The 17,615-nt window shown below is 40.8% G+C and overlaps 1 protein-coding gene across 6 annotated transcripts in view; it reads left to right on the top strand.

The window, feature by feature from the left end:
* The window catches only part of ARMH3 (armadillo like helical domain containing 3), a 123,037-nt gene that overhangs the window by 53,552 nt on the left and 51,870 nt on the right, over positions 1-17,615 (top strand). For all 6 annotated transcript variants that reach the window (XM_035547566.1, XM_050711791.1, XM_050711792.1 and 3 more), the window contains 3 exons: positions 395-477; positions 990-1,116; positions 3,822-3,897. In XM_035547566.1, coding sequence (XP_035403459.1) covers positions 395-477; positions 990-1,116; positions 3,822-3,897 — 286 coding nt within the window. The remainder of the gene's footprint in view (positions 1-394; positions 478-989; positions 1,117-3,821; positions 3,898-17,615) is intronic.

Below are 17,615 nucleotides of genomic sequence, written 5' to 3'. Positions count from 1 at the left end.
TTTTATTTTTTTTAAACTGCACGTATCAACAGGAGTGACAGTTTGGGGCTGACTGCATACATCATGTTGGTGATGTATGAAGCAGAAAGGAGACAGTTGGATTCTCCGGCTCCAAGGCTCATTTGAAGGTCTGGCAGGTAGAAAAAAAAAAAAAACAAAACAAAAAACCATAACCATCTAAGCTAACAAGTGCCTTAACCTTGAGCCTGAGTGAACTCGATTGGGAAGTCAGTGAAGGAGAATAAATGTGGAAATTGATATATTTCTGAGAAGTAAGGAGCTGTCATGTAAGTTAGTTGATATTGGATAATGAAAATGTATATATATTTAAGTGACTTGTTGAGAACGGCTTTGCTTTTAGTTTTATTCAAAAAAAATATGCATTTTCTCCTAGCTTTGATCAACTTGTTGAAGTTTCTCATGTCTAATGAGACAGTGCTGCTGGCCAAACACAACATCTTCACCCTTGCTCTTATGGTGAGTACAGACAAAGCAAATCCTTTTCTTTTAAACGAGTTAATTAAATTTGAATGAATTTTAGGAAAGATTACAAAATTTCTGCCCAGGTAAGGAGGTATCAGGACAAGACAACTAAGCTGAGGAATGTCACTATGGTTGGTTTTGCCAGATACTTGAAAAAGGGGGAGCTTTGTGTCACTGTAAGGTCTCCTCGTTGAAATAAACAAGCTGATGTGAAGAAAGACTTAGCTTAATTTTCCAGATTTGGTAATATTTTTTCTTGCTGTATGACTCTTTGTATATAAAATACTAGAGAGCTGTTTTTCTGGTCCTAGATATGATAATATTTAAGCTTCTTGCCTGTCTCTCCTGTACTGTAAGGAAGACAATAGAGCAATGAGCTTATGTAATACTGGGTAATGGAACCAAAAGCTGTTTCTTTGAAGGTTTTGAACATAGCTTGTATTCTGTTGCAGTGTAGCTTTTGTGTAAATATTCATGTTGTAACTTGTTTCCACGTCTTTGTATAGGTTGTGAACCTGTTCAACATGTTTATCACTTACGGAGACACCTTTCTCCCTACGCCCAGCAGCTATGATGAGCTGTATTACGAAATCATTCGGATGCACCAGAATTTTGATAACCTTTATTCTATGGGTGAGTACCTTCTGACTGGTTAGGAATGAATTCTAACCTTGAGTAGAAGTGAGGGTGGTGGTGGTGGGTGTTTGTCAGGTGTTCTTTTTCCACCTGCTGCCAATACCTGTCTCCTTGACTGGACATGTTTTGTGTTGATATATTTGATAAATTAAGAATTAAGAGAGAGAAGCTTGTTAAAGCAATACATATTTTTAGTCAGAAAAAAATAGGAGCAGACCCATTGCCTCTCTAACAGCCAGTTACTGTAATTCAAAGTGGCCAATTGTGCTAACAAATTTGTGGTATTACGCATTTCATGCATTCTTGTTTAGTCCATCAATTTGTAGCTTGCATTCATCACATTTAAGAGTTTCAAGTCAAGGTCAGTATATGCTGCAGAACTAGCCAGCACAGAGAAGCACTCAGTGCAAACAAGAATTTGGAAAAGAATTTGAGAAACTTTTATAACAGGAAGCTTGCTGTGCTAGACAAATCACATCTAGAGTAGTCATTGCCAAAACAAACCAAGAAAACAGCCCTCACAAACCTGCTTGCAATGACAAGCAAATCACTGGACTGAAGAATGTGCCTACTGGCAAAATAGGGAAAAGCTGCCATCCTTCAGAGGGAGAGAGACGTGCTGGAGTGCTACCAAGTGAAACCCAGCAGGGAAAAGAGGAACAAAGGAGAGCAAAGAATGCATGGAGGCAAAATCAGACTGTGTGTATACACAGGAGCCTGTAACCAGGGGTAGCTGCAGCAAAGATTGGTGCAGTGCCTACATGCTTGAAGCTGTGAAGAAAAGAATAAAGCTGTGTTCTTTGCTTGCTTTGTTCTAGAAGGACCTTTATTCCGTGCACTCCCTGCTCCCTTCTCAGTTTGATCGCCCATCGAACAACAGGAGTTAATATAAGCATTTAAGGGGAGTTAAGGGCTGTGGGACAAAGACAGTTGGCCACAGCACTCTGCTGACATGGGAGGGAGTCATCCTCACCAAAATAAAAGGAGCCTAATATTCCCTGTAATTGCAAGCAAAAAAGAATTGCCCTTTTGTATAAACTTCCTACAGTTTTCATCCGTTATATAAGGGATCAGTTGGTCAATTTTGCTCTCTGAGCTCAAAAGATTTTTTGCTAACCCATTTCCTACTCCCGAGAATTGCAGTTAGTAAGATGAGGTGATTTTACTGGCCAGTAATTTTTTCAAACCTGCTTCTTGTGGAAGCTGAAGGAAAGTGGATTGGATAAATAATACGCTCAAATACTCAGTTGGGCTGCGATAGGCACATGTGACCTTTTTGAACACTTCATATATTACATGAATGTTTTCCATCCTGCTACATAGAACAAACTCATTTAAATTAATGTTGTAGAGGCCTGTGTGGAAACTCTCTGAATACGTTACTTCAGATATTCGAGTACAGTACCTACAGTTTGACAAAATAACATTACTCGGAGCCGACTTTTTTTTTCCCTGCAGATGACATGTAATGGTAGCACAAGGAAGGGGTAAGGCAGCACTGTCTTGGGTTGAAAGCCGTAACTTAGCCAGGCTAAACTACCAGCCTCCTTTGGCTACGTCAATCCATCTCACAGGGGTTACAGTCACCCTTCTATCCCCTAACCTTGGGACATCTGTTAGCACAGATGAGAGAAATAGTTTAGCCTTTAATTTTCTTGTTAATGTCATTGAAACTTTATACAGTGGAAGTGAAATCTAGGTGTCTTGATTTTTTTAAAATTTCCTGAGTCTGAACTTTATCCAGATCTTTAAGGACTAAAAGCTTTTCTTGGGCAACAATAGACCAGAGCGTGCAGCCACTGTGCTTATGGATTCACTTGTAGCATCCATGTTTCTAGATGATCATAGATTTGGATGAAGTGCTATTCCTTCACTTCTAAGTCTAAGGCAAACCTTTCTTGTAGAATGCAACCCTAGAAAACCCTGTGTATACAAATTCATAGAAAATTTGCTTTTATTCAGGCAAAACAGAAAAATGATCCAAACACTTGCTACTGTTTTATTGTTTTAGTACTTAGTAAGAGATGTTCAGGTAACTGCCACCATAGAAACGCTACAGATTCTGACCTAGATAAATATTTTGGGTGCTCTGGCAGGAGGAGAAAAAAAAAAGATTCCCTAGAAGTTCTTCCTATTGCTGAATGTTTTCAGATCTGCTCCCAAGTCTGTCAGAGCCATCTGTGCAACGGAGCAACACACTCATTCCTACAGGGAGTGTTTTTCCCTAGGCTGGTGTGTAATCCCTCTCTGCGATTCCAGATAAACAGGGAGGTAAGGGATCCATCACTGCTGGGTTAGATTTATATCACAGGATGTAGTGCAGTTCAGGTGGAATCTTTCATAAATAGGAGCTGGAGGAGAATAGCAGTGTGTAGACTAGAAGGTATCATAGAGCTGGGATGCTGTCCCGTTTCTGGGAGAGTGACTTTAGTATGTGATAATGAAATCAGTCAGGAGAATTTAGACTCTTCTGTCCCCCGTGTTTCCTGCCTCCCAGGTGTCCTGCATACCTCTTCCATGTTCCTTCATTTTCTTATGCAGGCTTTGAAGAGAACTTCTGCTTTGCATCACAGATGGTCATCCTTGAGACTTTATTTTGATGTGGTTTGCAGGCTGCCATCCCACCTAAGCAGACTTGTGACATTTTGGATGAGAAGACTGTCAGTTCTGTGCCAGCACTGTTAACTGTCTTTTTCTTTCAGTTCTGAGGATTTCTACCAATGCCGGTCAATGGAAAGAGCCTGCAAGCAAGGTGACCCATGCGTTAGTCAATATTAGGTAAGGAGTAAAAGTTAATGACCATTTCAGAGATTCTTGTCTTGTGTGACTGCATTCTTATTATGACACGTTCCCATTTGTTGTATTGAATTTGGCTTTGAATTTGTTTGCTTTGTTGGGCTAAATTGCTGCTCTGAACAGGACCCTCTGGGATAAAGAGAGGGTCACCAGGGTTTGATTGTCCTTTTCCTAATAATTCTCTCAGCTCTTCTGTAGACTGAGTGCTTTCAAAGCATACCACAAGCTGTAATGAATTAATCCTCGCAGCATCCTTGGGAGAAGTTATACAGTAGGGAACAATGCTGTGCTGGCAGGACAATTGTAGCCTAATGGATTTCTGTTGCGTGATTCTATTGCAATTCTATGAAGCTATGAAGAGGACTATAAGGCAGCTATAATAAGCAGATTTCAAGCCTCTTTTAAAATTACAAGATTTCAGTGCATGTTTGAAATTGATTATTTAGACGTTTCAATATTCTTTTAAACTTCTTCTTTCTGCTAAAGGGCAGAAGCTATCCTCTACTTGTAAGGTTAGGGGATATCTGGGGTTGTTTTGTGCTCTATTCCTCCAAGGCAGCAGTTAATTTCTCTTCATGTCTTGTGAAGCCACTAGTACTGACCAAGCTGGAGGATGGGGTGCTGGGACAAGTGGCTCTTTGATCTGGGTGACTGGAAAATAGAAGAATGAGAGAATTTACTGTTTATCTCTGGCTTGTACGCAAACCATAAGATATGAGTATACTGAAAAAGCATCTGCCGATCGCTACCCTGCTCATTTCCCAGGTGCTCTTTCTGAGAGGTATGGTGTATTTCTGTGTAACAGCAAGTAGCTCAGTATTGCTAGTACTTGTCATTTTTCTTAGTACAAGAGAGATCGTGTAGGGCAGACCGTCTGAGGGCATCTTTCAAGTCGGTATACATCTTACGTGTCTATAAACTGCCTTAGTAAGTCTGTAAGCTTAACCTCACATATAGTTCCAGAAGATTTGTTTTTCTCCTACCGTTATTTTTGTTTTTTGTAAACAGACATAAATGAATGCTTGTGGGCAGATAATGCACTCTGAATGAAGCAGCAGAACAGATAGCTGTTGGCAAAGTAATGTCATTTAACGTGACACCGTGTCTGCCGTGGGAATTCTCTGTATAACCAGAGAGAAAAGTCTAATCTGGGAAAAGATTTAAAAAATAAATAAATAAAAGCCACCAGCAACAACAACAAAAAATACAAGCGGTCATAAAGGGTCTACGCTTGCCTCTGGGTTGTGCAACCAAGATTTTGTGTCTATTCATTTACTATTGGCTTAACAACTGTTTTCGTAAGGATCAGCATGCAACTGAGAAGAGAGAAAACCAAAAAAGTGGCACTGTTACCTCTCTCTGGACAGCCTGTATCAGGGGACGGTGCTGTCTGGAGCCTATGGAGCCTCCAACATGTTTCTGTACTAGATTTTTAGTCGATTTTCCTGTGTTCTGCCCAGTGCTTATTTATGTTGAAATTTCATCCGGTCTTTCACTAGCCTTTGAAGTTTTCATGAATGTATGTTTTTCTTGGTGAAATTAGATGAGGCCTAAATTAGAGATAATTCAAGGCCTAGAGAGGGATTGGTCTTTAGTCTGATTTATCCACTTTCCTCTCCCCTGAAGTGTGGGGGAGAGTGGTGTATTTAATTTGCTTGATTTTCTTCTTCTCATGCTAAAAAATAAAGCAAAAAACCTTGCACTGGAAGGGGTCTTTAACTGAGTATATTTCAGAGCAGCTGGCTGTTGGAAGCTGGAGAAATTCAAAGGTGCTGTACTTGTGTGAAGGTGATCGAAGTATCACGCTGTCGCAAGTGGTGATAGGACTAGATGCGCTTTTTTCGGTATGAAGTCAGGGGCCTGTGATGATGTAGTATTTTTCTGACCTAAAGACTGAATTTAGGCATTTGAAAATCTTGGATCGTGCAGCAGAAAAAGACGAGGTCTGAAGCAGCAGCATCCACAGGAAGACTTAAAACCAGGGCCATGTATTTTCTTCTGATGTTGGACCAGGAATGCACGCCGGAGCCTTGTGCAAACACACTTGTGGCTCTCTGTTGCATGCAATCATGGAGCTGTTGCAAGCCCAAATCGCCAAGAAGAAACTGGGAGAGAGGATGCTCGAGAAGAATAAACCCTCTAGAGCTGTCAGGATGATGGCTTTATTAGAGAAACAGTACGTTAACACGTGCCAATATTATTGTAAGATGTAATTATGTTATGCATTGATAAGAACATGCTGGTTTCTACTTGCCTTAGCTCCTCCTTGTCTGAATTGCCTGGTGTTTATGCCACTTTGGTTTCCCCCTAGGGTGGCATTAGCATATGGTTTCTTACTTGATGCCTTTGCCATGAAGAAAATGGGTTTAGAGAAATCCACCTCATGTTGGATTTTATTCTCCTCAGCTTGTTCCGTTGTTCTGGAAGGTTTTTATGAGCAATGATTACCTGCTTTTGGCTGCATCAGTGCAAAGTCACGCTTTGGTTATATCTCCATCTCATTACCACTGCTATTTAAAAATAATAGCAAAAAATGTCATTTCCTTATTCTACGGCCTTCGGTAGGAAAGATTAAAAATGTAAAATTTATATAATGTGTGTGTGAATGCATGATAGTGGGCTTTACTAAGTTTCTTAAATCCTAATGTACAATTTTATGTGTATTTCTGCAAGGAGAGAAGTGTTTGTTTACAGCTTCTCAAGGGTGCAGTGGATCTACGCACAGGAGTAACGGCTGGGGAGACACAAAGCAGTCCCATTTGTACCCCCCACGGTGGCCGATTGGCGAGGTCATCTGATTAATTGCTTGTTACAGGCAGGCTGAGGAATACCAAGAGAATCTTTGATACAGTCTTGTTTATTCTCAGCTGGAGAGAGATCCCACTTCGGCTGTGTATCCTATTATTGTATTAACTGTGTAGCTGGACCGTGTTCTCCAGGAGGCAGTCTAATTGGTTTTTGTTGTTGCTATAACTTTATCTGATTTTTTTTTTCTATTCCTTACTCCAGTGTAAAGAATAATCATGAATGTTCTTTTCATTGAGTATTGGGAGAGGGGGAAATATTCCTACCTTCTCTCCATACCTCTCCCTTTTAGGGATGATTCATAATTTCTGTCCTACCTGAAGAAAGTAGAAGACAGAATAATAGCCTTGGCTGGCTGAAATCTTATGTACCATATGGAAATTAGTGATCCGCATCGCTGTTCTATCTCATAATAGTGCTTATAACTTCTATCTGCAAATTTGGCTCTGCTTTACATAAATAATTGAGGTAGGATGGACTGCAAGATGTGGCTGTAGCATTGCTGGGGCTGAAATGAGGAGCTCTAGCTGTTGGTGGTTTGAAAACTCACCTTCTCACCTCTGAGGAAATAAGCAACTTTTGATACAAGTAATTTTTTTGAAGCTAATGAGCCTCTTTTAAGATAACATTGTGCAGGTTTGCATTTAATGAGAATTTTATTAATGCCAAGTTCAAAGGGGCACCTTCTGATTGCTTACTCAGTGAGGAAGGTGGCAGCTGAAGCCTTGTATTCTTTTAATAGACTTTCTCCTGATCTGTGAGTTTTTTCAAGGTGAATAAATAGATTAACTTGATGATTAATGGACTCAATTCCCCATTGTCTGAAATTCAGTCCCATCATCATTTTAAAGTAATTTTATTTTTCTCACTCAAAACACTTCTAAAAAGTGGAAAGTAAGTTTGTAGTATGGAATAGGTAATAGATTTTTTTTTTTCCAAGCACGTTTTATGTGCTGTTGTAGCATACACTGCAATCCTCACTTGGATGCTTTCACTCACTTTGCCATCTTGCAGCTACTTTTGTTTCACACGAGCCCCTCTGTGATGTTTTCGTCGTACAGGAGGGGCTGCTTCTCCCTCGGCTGCTTTTGGGGTTTTAAAGGAGAGATTGGGGATTTGGAGGAGCACTTTATAGCATTGCATGGATGTATATAAAATGGTTATGCTTGCCGCTAGCGTGGGCAGGAGGACTCTGAAGGAACATTTATGTCTTTACTTGGGTGAAAGAAGGCCAAGTTGGGCTGTACTTGTTTGTTGTAGGATCCCTGCCCTGAACTATATAGCTCATGTTAAATTACCAGCGCTCCACAGAACTGCACTTATTGAAAACCTGATAGAGGAGGAGGCTCCATTCAGAGGTCCGATAGAAATTGAGCAGCAGCAAGCAGTCTCCATTGTACCTTCAGCATTGTTCTGCTTTATGGCAACGAATTCAGCATCTCTGCACGGGCAGAAGAGCGAAACGCTGCTGACCTAGTCACGTTGTAAGGGATGGCTGTCGCATTTATGTAGGATACATTTAAGATCAGACATGCTGATAGGTACGTGCCTCTGTGTAGAGTGAAGGCCTGGGGATTACAGTCAGCTGAGACTATTTAAAATACATATTTTTCACTTCTTCCCCCAGCTCTTCTCTCTCCGTCTCCCCTGCCCCCAACCACACACATTTATGCAGACACACACACAAACATATTTCCTTCCAATAGGAATAATGGAAAAGGGAGGGCAAGCCCAAAGATTGCTCATGAAAATAAGTGGTCAAGAAAATATTTTTCCATTTGCATATATTAAAAAAAATGGATGCATGTGTATGTAATGTATATTTTATGTATATACACATGAATGTATGTAAGATATTTTGTATATATATGAATATATATGCCTGTGTGAATACATTTATGTAAATCTGCATTGTGTGTGTGTATACAAAACCTACACACATCTTGCCTGGGACAATGCGCTAATCTAAAGCCATAACTTCCCACTTGAGGGGGAAAATCAAGATACATTTCCAATGTTGGTTAAAGATGCTGAGTTGTTATTCCCATCAGCAGCATTTGCCAGTGGGACTGTGCTGCATGAGTAACTAAAAGCTGGGCAGTGCAGAACTGCTGGGCTTGAACCCTTCAGTGCTGACACCAGAGGGTGCTCAGGCATCCAGGTTAGTCCTGTCTCATCTCGAGTTTGTTTCCTACTGACTCTTAAACCTGATTGCGAGGGCTGCCACTGGTGGAATAACAACTCCATTAAATTGTTCACTGAGGTATGTTTAATGGTAATGACCTCTGACATGCTGTCGCTGCTAATCAGTCTAACTGAGCTTGGATCATAGGCTAGTACAAGACAGTTAACAAATTAGGAAGAGAAAAAAAAAAGGGCAATGAAACCCAAAGAGAAACTCATAAATATGTTTTATTGGTACTTTAAAATGCTAATAAAATTTTGCTGAGGTTAAGGATCAAATTGTTACTAAAATGCTGTCAGAGAACTTTCAAGATACGTGTACTTATTTGAAGAATTAATTCATGGCTTTTTTCAAGTGGTAGCCTGAAAAAATGATCCCAGAAAAGTAAATTCTAGATAGGGATTCTGGCTTGGTTCTAGGTCTTTTCTGGTGAGTTGTAATCCCTTCAGTCTTAATTGAAGGAGCAAGGTTAGTAGACCCTTCTTGTCATTTGACATGTTTTGTGCTGCATGTTTTTCTTGTTACACACGGACTTGGGTGCATCAGAACAGTTCCTGAGATCCCACAGTGGTTACAGTGGAGCTTGGCTACTCCGAGTTCATCTGCTGCCACTGCTTGTTTTTTCACTTGACCTTTCAGTCTCTGGTAGGGAAAGTTTACTTGCTAGGAGCAACAGATTTTGATGTGAACAGGTTCTGGCATTAGCTGGCATCTCAACAAAGGAAGGAGGTGGATTCAAAGGCAAAAAACTCATTTATAGGTCACTGCTACCAGCAGCTTAGTAACAGAAGAAGAATAAAAGGAGAAAGAGGCATTCCTATCTCAGGGTGCATTGTTTTGTCTTTCCATGGCACCCTACCCATGCTTCCAGTGTTTTTATTACTTTTAGGGTTTTTCCTCTAGTTGTGAAACTTTGAACGTTTCTTGTCTTTTTACAGTATCTGATTTCTTGTTGAGACAGTGGTGTTAGCCTTCAGTTATTGCTCTTTATTTACTAGCTGATTCATCTTGGTGTGTTTCGCTTACAGAGCACTAGCCAATTTCATTCTGCTATAATTTTCCTTCATTCGTTCTCATTCATGCAGTGGCTTAATTAAATGCTGTCTCTGCCACTGGCCCAAATCCAGAGAGCAAATCTGCTAGTGGAGTGACATTGTATGGACCAGTTCCACTAACACAGCAGCATGGTTCAGCAAGTCAGGTGCATCCCAGGTCACCTTCCCTCTTCTTGCCAGTAACTTCCATGTCAGTCAGTGCAGACAGGGAGGCGTCTCTTACAAAGTCAAGTCAGTTTTCTCTTTTGGTTTAATGTACCACCTTAATTTTCTGCAGTGGATTTTTGGGAGGATTATTATTGGTGTTGTTATTTGTGGTAACTGAAGGTTTCTAGAGCTGATGCTGATTTTGAGCAAAACCATTTGTACACCAAAGAAACGTCTCTACCTGAGATACCAAATGCCCCTGAAGGTATGTAAAGGATATGTAGATGTGGTGCTTAGGAGCATGGTTTGGCAGTAGACTTGACAGTGCTAAATTAATGGTTGGACTTGGAAAAGACCTGTAAGATTATCAACCTAAATGACTCTGTGCTTCTAAAAGCAACTGCCCTGTAAATAGGGAAATTTGTCTGCAGCCCCTGTTTACTAGATTTGTGTCTCCAGATTGTGAGCGCATAAGATGGAGTCACTTAAGCTGCTACCAATTTTTTCTTGATAGCTTAATAGCTTTGGAAACATGCTTGGCACACAGTTTCAGCTTTTGGGCTAGTGAATTCAGGGTCTGGAGCTTATTGAGAATAGCCAGCAGAGGGAAAAAAATGAAAGGCACTTACCATTGTTTCCATTGGCAGGGTTTCTGATTTATCTTAGTGGTGGACCTAGTATTTATTGCTCTCCTGACTTGTTTGCAAATATTTTGTTCTTGAATTCCCTTGCTAGGCACAGGCAAGCTATGTATGAGCTCAATAATACATTAAAGCATATGCTGCAAAGCTGGGATGCATTTTTGTGTGCATCTTGTTGTTGTTGCAGTACAAAATCAAAAAAGGGTCTGCTGTTTTCCCACTTTGAATGGTTGTATTGTTTCATTCTGCTTACGAGAACAGTCTTAATTATTCCTCTGGTATTGTGGCTGGCCGGAGTTCAAATCCTAATTGACAGACTTCAACCTTACGGTAGATATCTTTGTTGGTAGCCCTCTTGAAGCCAAGAAGCAAGAAATGAATAGGTTCTGCAGCCACAGTCTCTTGGCCCCAAAGAACTGGCCCTACTGGAATACAAATGAAGCACGGTTTGAAACAGCTGCTTATAGCTTGTCAAAACTTCGCCCATGCTGTTCTTATTCTTTCAGTAAATATAAGGGACTCTGATCTCCACCAGTCTCAAGTCTAGCTTTCAAGATTTGCTTTAATGGAGGGAGAACATTAAGGTGCTTTCTTCGTAACCCAAACAATGTAAAAATCATTGTGAGCTTAAATAACACCTTTATCCCTTGAAACATAATGTAGAATAATGCTGCTTTGCTCTCTGTTAAAAAGAAATCTGTTGCTCACAGCAGCAGCTGGAATTATTATTCCCTCTGAAAGTCTGGGCTGTGGGATGTGTACTTATTTTGAAAAGCTTTTCAAAATCCAGTAACATGTATTTCTTATTATCGTCGACTAGCGGGGGGCCTAACATTTGTTTTTTGCTCTAGAAATGTAAATGTCCCATTCTCTTAATTCTTCCTTTAGGACTAAATTGATAAAGTACCTGCTTATTAAGTACATCTGCTCATTAGGGAAACGAAGTACCTACCTTATCTCGAACTACAAGCAAGGATAATGCATTGTTAGCACGACTGCAGAACTGCGGTCTGTTTGAAGATTGCACCAGAAACTGGAGCTCCATTCCCAGGGAACCGTGGGAGGAGGGCATCTTGTTTAGAAGACTTAGTTCATTAAAAGAAACATGCATCCTAGCTTGCAGAGGTAAAGTACTTGTTGTTTAGGAGCTCTTCCTCTTGAAGGCAGAGAAAGTTGCCTTGCCTTATCCAGCACAGGGGCTAGCTTCGCAGCCAGCAGTAAATACTGGTTGGTAAAGCCAAGACTTTATGTATGCCTATATCAAGGTGAAAGTGAAATGCTACCTGCAGTGGAAAAAAGGGAGCACAACTCAGTTGGGATTTTTCTTCCAAAATGTGAAAATATTCCAGGCTCAGATATCTGTGTGTCCAGTTAGAGACCGTAAGAAGGTTCAGGTGGTCTGAATTCTGTTGGCTGAAGTGCCAGGGGAGAAGGTGCCGATTTGGGAATGCAAGCTTTTGTTATTTCTTTCTTTATTCTTCAATTTTTTCCCAAATCTTGTATCTAGAAAGATTATTCAGAGAATGATGGGGTAATGCTTCTGAGGTAGCCCTGTTTTCCTTAGCTTTGAGGCCAGGCTCAAGGCAAGCTCATCTCATCTCATTGCCTGTCTCAAGGGAAGCTTGCCGCGGAGCTCTGGCAGTCAGAATGTCCATATGCTTGGCAGATCCTCAGCTGTCAAAGCCAGACAAATTAAGGTAACAGTGATCTCAGGAAAACCACCGATGATGGGTGTCAGATTTTGATAACTCATGCTCGTAGGGGTTTAGTTGAAGGGATATTACTTAGTGCTAAAACTGCCCCAGTGTGCTTTGTCAGTCTGCATTCTCCATCTCTTGAAGCAGGTATAAGCTGACTGTGTTGCTGAACGGGAGGATTCACCTGCCATTCATTCCTGCCTTCCTGTATGAGGGGAACTATCTGGATTATGTTAGCTGCATGAAAGGGAGGAGGCTGGAAATCTGACCCCAGATAAGACTACGTAGGCAGGAAAAATAAAAGCAAAATGTGTTTTAGCCAGAGCCTGTTTTTTTTTTTTTTGTTTGGTTGATTGTTTTTTTTATCTGTTTATGACCACTGTCATCACTGATGCAACTTAGCATGACTCTAAGCAGATGTTCTCTTGTGCTGGTGTAGCGCAGGGCGATTTCTGCAAACTGCTTTTTCCATTAAAAGCAACTACTGCCTAAAGTTTCAGTTTGGGTACTGGGCTTACGAAAACACTGCCACAAGCCCAAAAAAGTGAGAACGTGGGTGCTGCCTGGCAGAGTGTCTTGAGAAGAAGAGGACCTTGCCGCATTGGATTCCTGTTTGATAAGATATAAAAACAATTTGTTTCAAATGTCTTTTATTTTGAGGGTGTCCAAACGTGGAATGACCTGAAAAGCTCCCTGGCAGTTCTTTTGCCTGTCTTTGCTAGAAGACTTTGAAAGCCCAAAAGCTCTGTCACCTTGCTGCTTTAGTGATTAATTAGGTCATCACTTTGTGTGTTAATAACAGTGACATTTTTCTTCTCATTAGTTGGATTATGGGAAGTTTGAGTCTGTAGGATGGGAAGGAATGCAACCTTTGTGACCAAGCGAAGGATCAGTTCAGACTTTAAAACACTGAATTTCAGTGGTGTCTCTGGCTACTGTGGAAAAAATGCTTCTGTCCACTATAGAGGGTGTAGCTGGTGTGTGCTTTGAGGGCAGGATAAACACCTTTTATTCTAAACAATCTTGTGATGTTTCCAAGTCTTTGGATGAGAAACTTAAACTGGCTCCTTCTTCAGAAGGTTGTGGATTGTGCTAATTAATGGAAAGCTCTTGCTGCTGACAGAGGGGGTGTGAATATGAAATACCTTATACAGCGTCCTTCATGGCGTGTCTGAAAGGCTTAACAGTGAGCCTCTTCAACAGGACAGTGTACATGCTCAAAGGCCAATTGAACAATTTACTTATACTTTTTTTTTTAATTATTTAGCGCCCTCCTTATTTTGCGGCACCATTTGCTTCAGAATCTGGACTTGACATTAACTTTATATGGACATTCGAGATGAGCCTGCCTGAGGCAGATGTTCCCTTCTAAACTCAGGAAGCAATAGGTCTGCCATTTGTTGTTCCTAATTCCTTTGTCCGCTAGCATTTGAAAGCCGTGGTTGCTTTGAGGCTAGCCTGTGTGCGATTTCTTGAGCCTTGTTGAAGGAGCAGAGACACTGTACAACTTTCACTGGGTATCTCCTATTTTTCTTCTTTGTTTGGTGTCTTCCACTCTCAGTATGAGCTTTTGCCAGAATTGAAGATTTGCAAAACAAGACGGCTCCAAGATTTTAAGTTTGACTGGGAAATAAACTCAGATTGCAGTACTGGAGGTGCTTCCCAAACTCTTCTCAGCATAGGTGATCTAAAACTGGAACAGGTTGTGCAGTCACCATCCCTGGAGTTATTCACATTTTGCCTGGACAAAGCTACGAGCAACCTGGCATTGCAGCAGATAACCTCCAAAGGTCCCTTCTCATCTAAGGCATTCTGCGATCCTGTGATTCTGTGGAGAACGGTCTCTTTCCTGCTCGGACAAATGGTAAAAGAAGCAAAAGGGCTCATTTTGTTTGGGTTCTCTGTGCTCCGTACTACTTCTGGATCCAGCTGTTAAAGATGCTGAGTAGAGCACTTATTTAAATCAATAAGAGCTCGTGGCGCTCAGCATCTATTTTCTTTCTCTGAAAGATCAGTAAAGGGTAAAAACCAGAGGTCTCGCAGTGCAGGCTGCTGCAGATGCCCAGTATTGTCTGCTGTCTCTGAGCTTGCCAGTCAATTGGATCCTGCTGATGAGATTCAACTATGCAACTCAGTCATTTGTAAGAAGAAACTATTCCAGTATGATTAATGCTGTGGTTGATGACGAGGACAGAAAGCGCTTCTTTGAATAATGCCTATAATGGCATATTCCCCCGTGTGTATGTTTAAAGGAAGAGTCTATGCTTATATGAAATTGAGGGCATTTAAGAGGCAGTTAATGACAAGTGAAAATGATAGCTAGGGTAGATTAATTGTTAAATGAATTGTGCCTGCACTTGCTGTCGTTCTAATGTGATATCAGTCTAATTATAAGTGTGATGTTATATAGCAGGAAGGCATCAGGAACCAATGCTGTGCGCTTATGTTCAGGCCAGAGGAGTTGAGAGGCTTAGCCATAACAAGTTTTTCACCTGTGTAGCCATGTTTTGCTTTTTTTTCCCACCTCCTCTGGAGTACCAAAATCTGTATTTTGAATAATATTATATTTGTAAATTCTTCCCCAGACCTTCCTGACAATGCAGTAAAGCAGTATTTACTCATAATTACTTTAATATGGGTTTTGTTTGAATTGTTTTCTGGATGAAACTATACCACGTGAACTTGGTTTGGAACACAGCTCATAGATTTTTTTTTTTTTTTTTCATTGCACTTGATCTCCGGGACACTTTATTTAGCTTTGATTTGGCATGGGGCTACTTTACATTAATGCCTTCAATCTGAGTTGAGCATAAAGTAATTACCAGGATGGGAGAGGACTGAAAGCAGCCAGGCAGAGGTCTCATATTGTCATTACTCTGTTGCTGGCAGCACAACTCAGCAGCCAGAAGAAATTTGTCTTTTGAATTGATTCTGGGTGACAGTGGGGCAAGAGTTGCATTCTCTAGCAATCTTTTTTCACGTATGGCTCGTAGTCTCAGCTGAGTCGAGTGAACTTTGTGCAGTTTCTAGATCAAGTGAAACATTGCCACGTATCTTTTGGTAAAGTTTAGCAGTCCCTGTTAGGACTTGGCTTGCATATGCACTGAATGGTTCTTGAGGCCCTTTTTTTTCCTGTCTGATTACACTTTTCAAGATCATTTTAAAGAGTTTACTGTTGTGTTTGGAGGGGAAGCAGTTTGGACCGAAGGACACCTAGAGGTTGTGCGCTTTGATTGCTTTCAGCCTGCTTATCTTCATGATCCAAAGTGTTCACTCGAGGGGAACAGTCGTACTTCTACATAATGAGATAGGAGAACACTTAGATCTCCTTTCCTAGGAAGAGAAAGGGCCTTCAAATTCATACCCTACTAAGATGAACTTGGATAGGGATGGACACAGATACAAGCAAGAGGGATCATCATCATTTCCTTCAAAAGGATGCTTGGTGTGTGCTTTGCCAGCCCAGCAAAATGAAAACTAACAGTTACTAATGTAATAGGAAATGCAAGCAAAGTGGATCAGCTTCTGAAGCTGAATTGTCACACGGACAAATGGGCACGGGGTATGATGAATAAATAGAATTTGGGAGTCAAAGGATTTCAAACATTGTCCGGGGCAGTCTTGTGATCAGCTAGAACAAAGCAGTCTAAACTGATCTGCTTCCATTTAGAATTAGTCAGGGAAGGATTGTCGTGGAGCTGAGGATATGAGAGGACAGAGTCGCAGCCTTGCACCAGTGGGAGCCCAGGTAAGAGAAAAGAAGCCTGCTGAGGCTCTCAGCGAGCAGGGTGAGATTAGCAGCCCCGTTAGTAATAGTAGCTCCACAGCATTACTGAGATGGCTCAAACCCAAAGGTTTGGGCAGTGGATTAAGACACGATTCAAATGGTCTAGTAAATAGCATTGTAGATTTTTTTTTTCTGTATAAGGCTTGTAAAAACTTGTAGCGTGTTTTTTCTAAGTTATTTTCTTCCTGCATCATTGATTCGGAACCTATTAGTGTTAATAGGCTAGCTGGTTCGGAAAGACTGATGCCACTCCCGCCTGTCAGTCAGGGATCACTTTTCCAGTAAAGGAAGACAGTAAATGTCTTCAGTAAAATTCAGAGGCTGGCTAACAAATTGCAGTTTAGAATACATTACAGATGATGAATGTGATCTCCTTAAAGGGAAATCTATTCGTTTGACTTAGTGCTCTTACGATTAATTGCGTGCCAGATTAAATTGCTCCATAAAACGCACACTACTTTATTTGATCTCTTCATGATGAGATTAGCTAGGCCATGCTGGTTCTTTGTATGTTAATTACAAGGGTATTTTCTTCTTCAATTTAAATTGTTTAGCACAGCGTGCTTTCTCCTAGCCTCAGAAAAGATGTCTGTGTTTTCCTTTTGACCACTGTTATATAACCCCACAGCCCTTTTTCCAGAAATGTTCTGGGATTCCTGTAGAGTATCACACACTGAAGACAACACATTCTGAGATTTTCCTGTATTTTCTTTCCTGTGCTAGCAAAACATAGGAATGTTTGGAAAGTGAAAAGCTTACCGAGGGAGCAAGATGTTTGCTCTCTGTATCAACTCAAAAATGAACACTGCAGCAGTTCAGTGCTGTCGGCATTGCTGAAGCTGCAGAGAAGATTTGGAGGGATAAAAAGTGGGTTTTCCTCTTTCTTGGAGGCCTTCTGTGTACTCACTGACCATACCCAAGAGTTTGTTTTTTTTTTTTTCCTGAAGATCTACAAAGGGGAAACCCAAGAAGCTGAATGACAGCAGAATTGTGGTAACAGCCTAAAGTTATTGAAGGAGTAAATAGCTTGAGGAACACTACAGAAAAAAAACACATTCTAAACTCTCATAATAAAACTTGCCCTGGTTTCTAGGATATTGGTTTGTTCCTCCTTCATCAGTCAGGGACCTGACTGTGTGCAACTACCCCCATGTACATGCACGTGTAGCCCCTACCCCTTTGCACCACTACGTATGGGATTTGCATATAACCCAATGTTTCCACAGCAATCTTACAGTGGCTCCATAGGCAAGTTTTTTGTTTGGTTTCTTTTTCTTTTTTTATAAACTGTTTTTTTTTTTAAATCATTCATTCTCTGGGTCTAAAATTGGAAATTCTGTCTTACCCAGCAAAAATACCTATTTTTCTTGTCTGTCCTATTTT

This window comes from Cygnus atratus, chromosome 7 (assembly GCF_013377495.2).
Source record: "Cygnus atratus isolate AKBS03 ecotype Queensland, Australia chromosome 7, CAtr_DNAZoo_HiC_assembly, whole genome shotgun sequence".
Lineage (NCBI taxonomy): Eukaryota > Metazoa > Chordata > Aves > Anseriformes > Anatidae > Cygnus > Cygnus atratus.
Note: the sequence above shows the minus strand (reverse complement) of the source record. Positions and strands in the feature narration are given on the sequence as shown.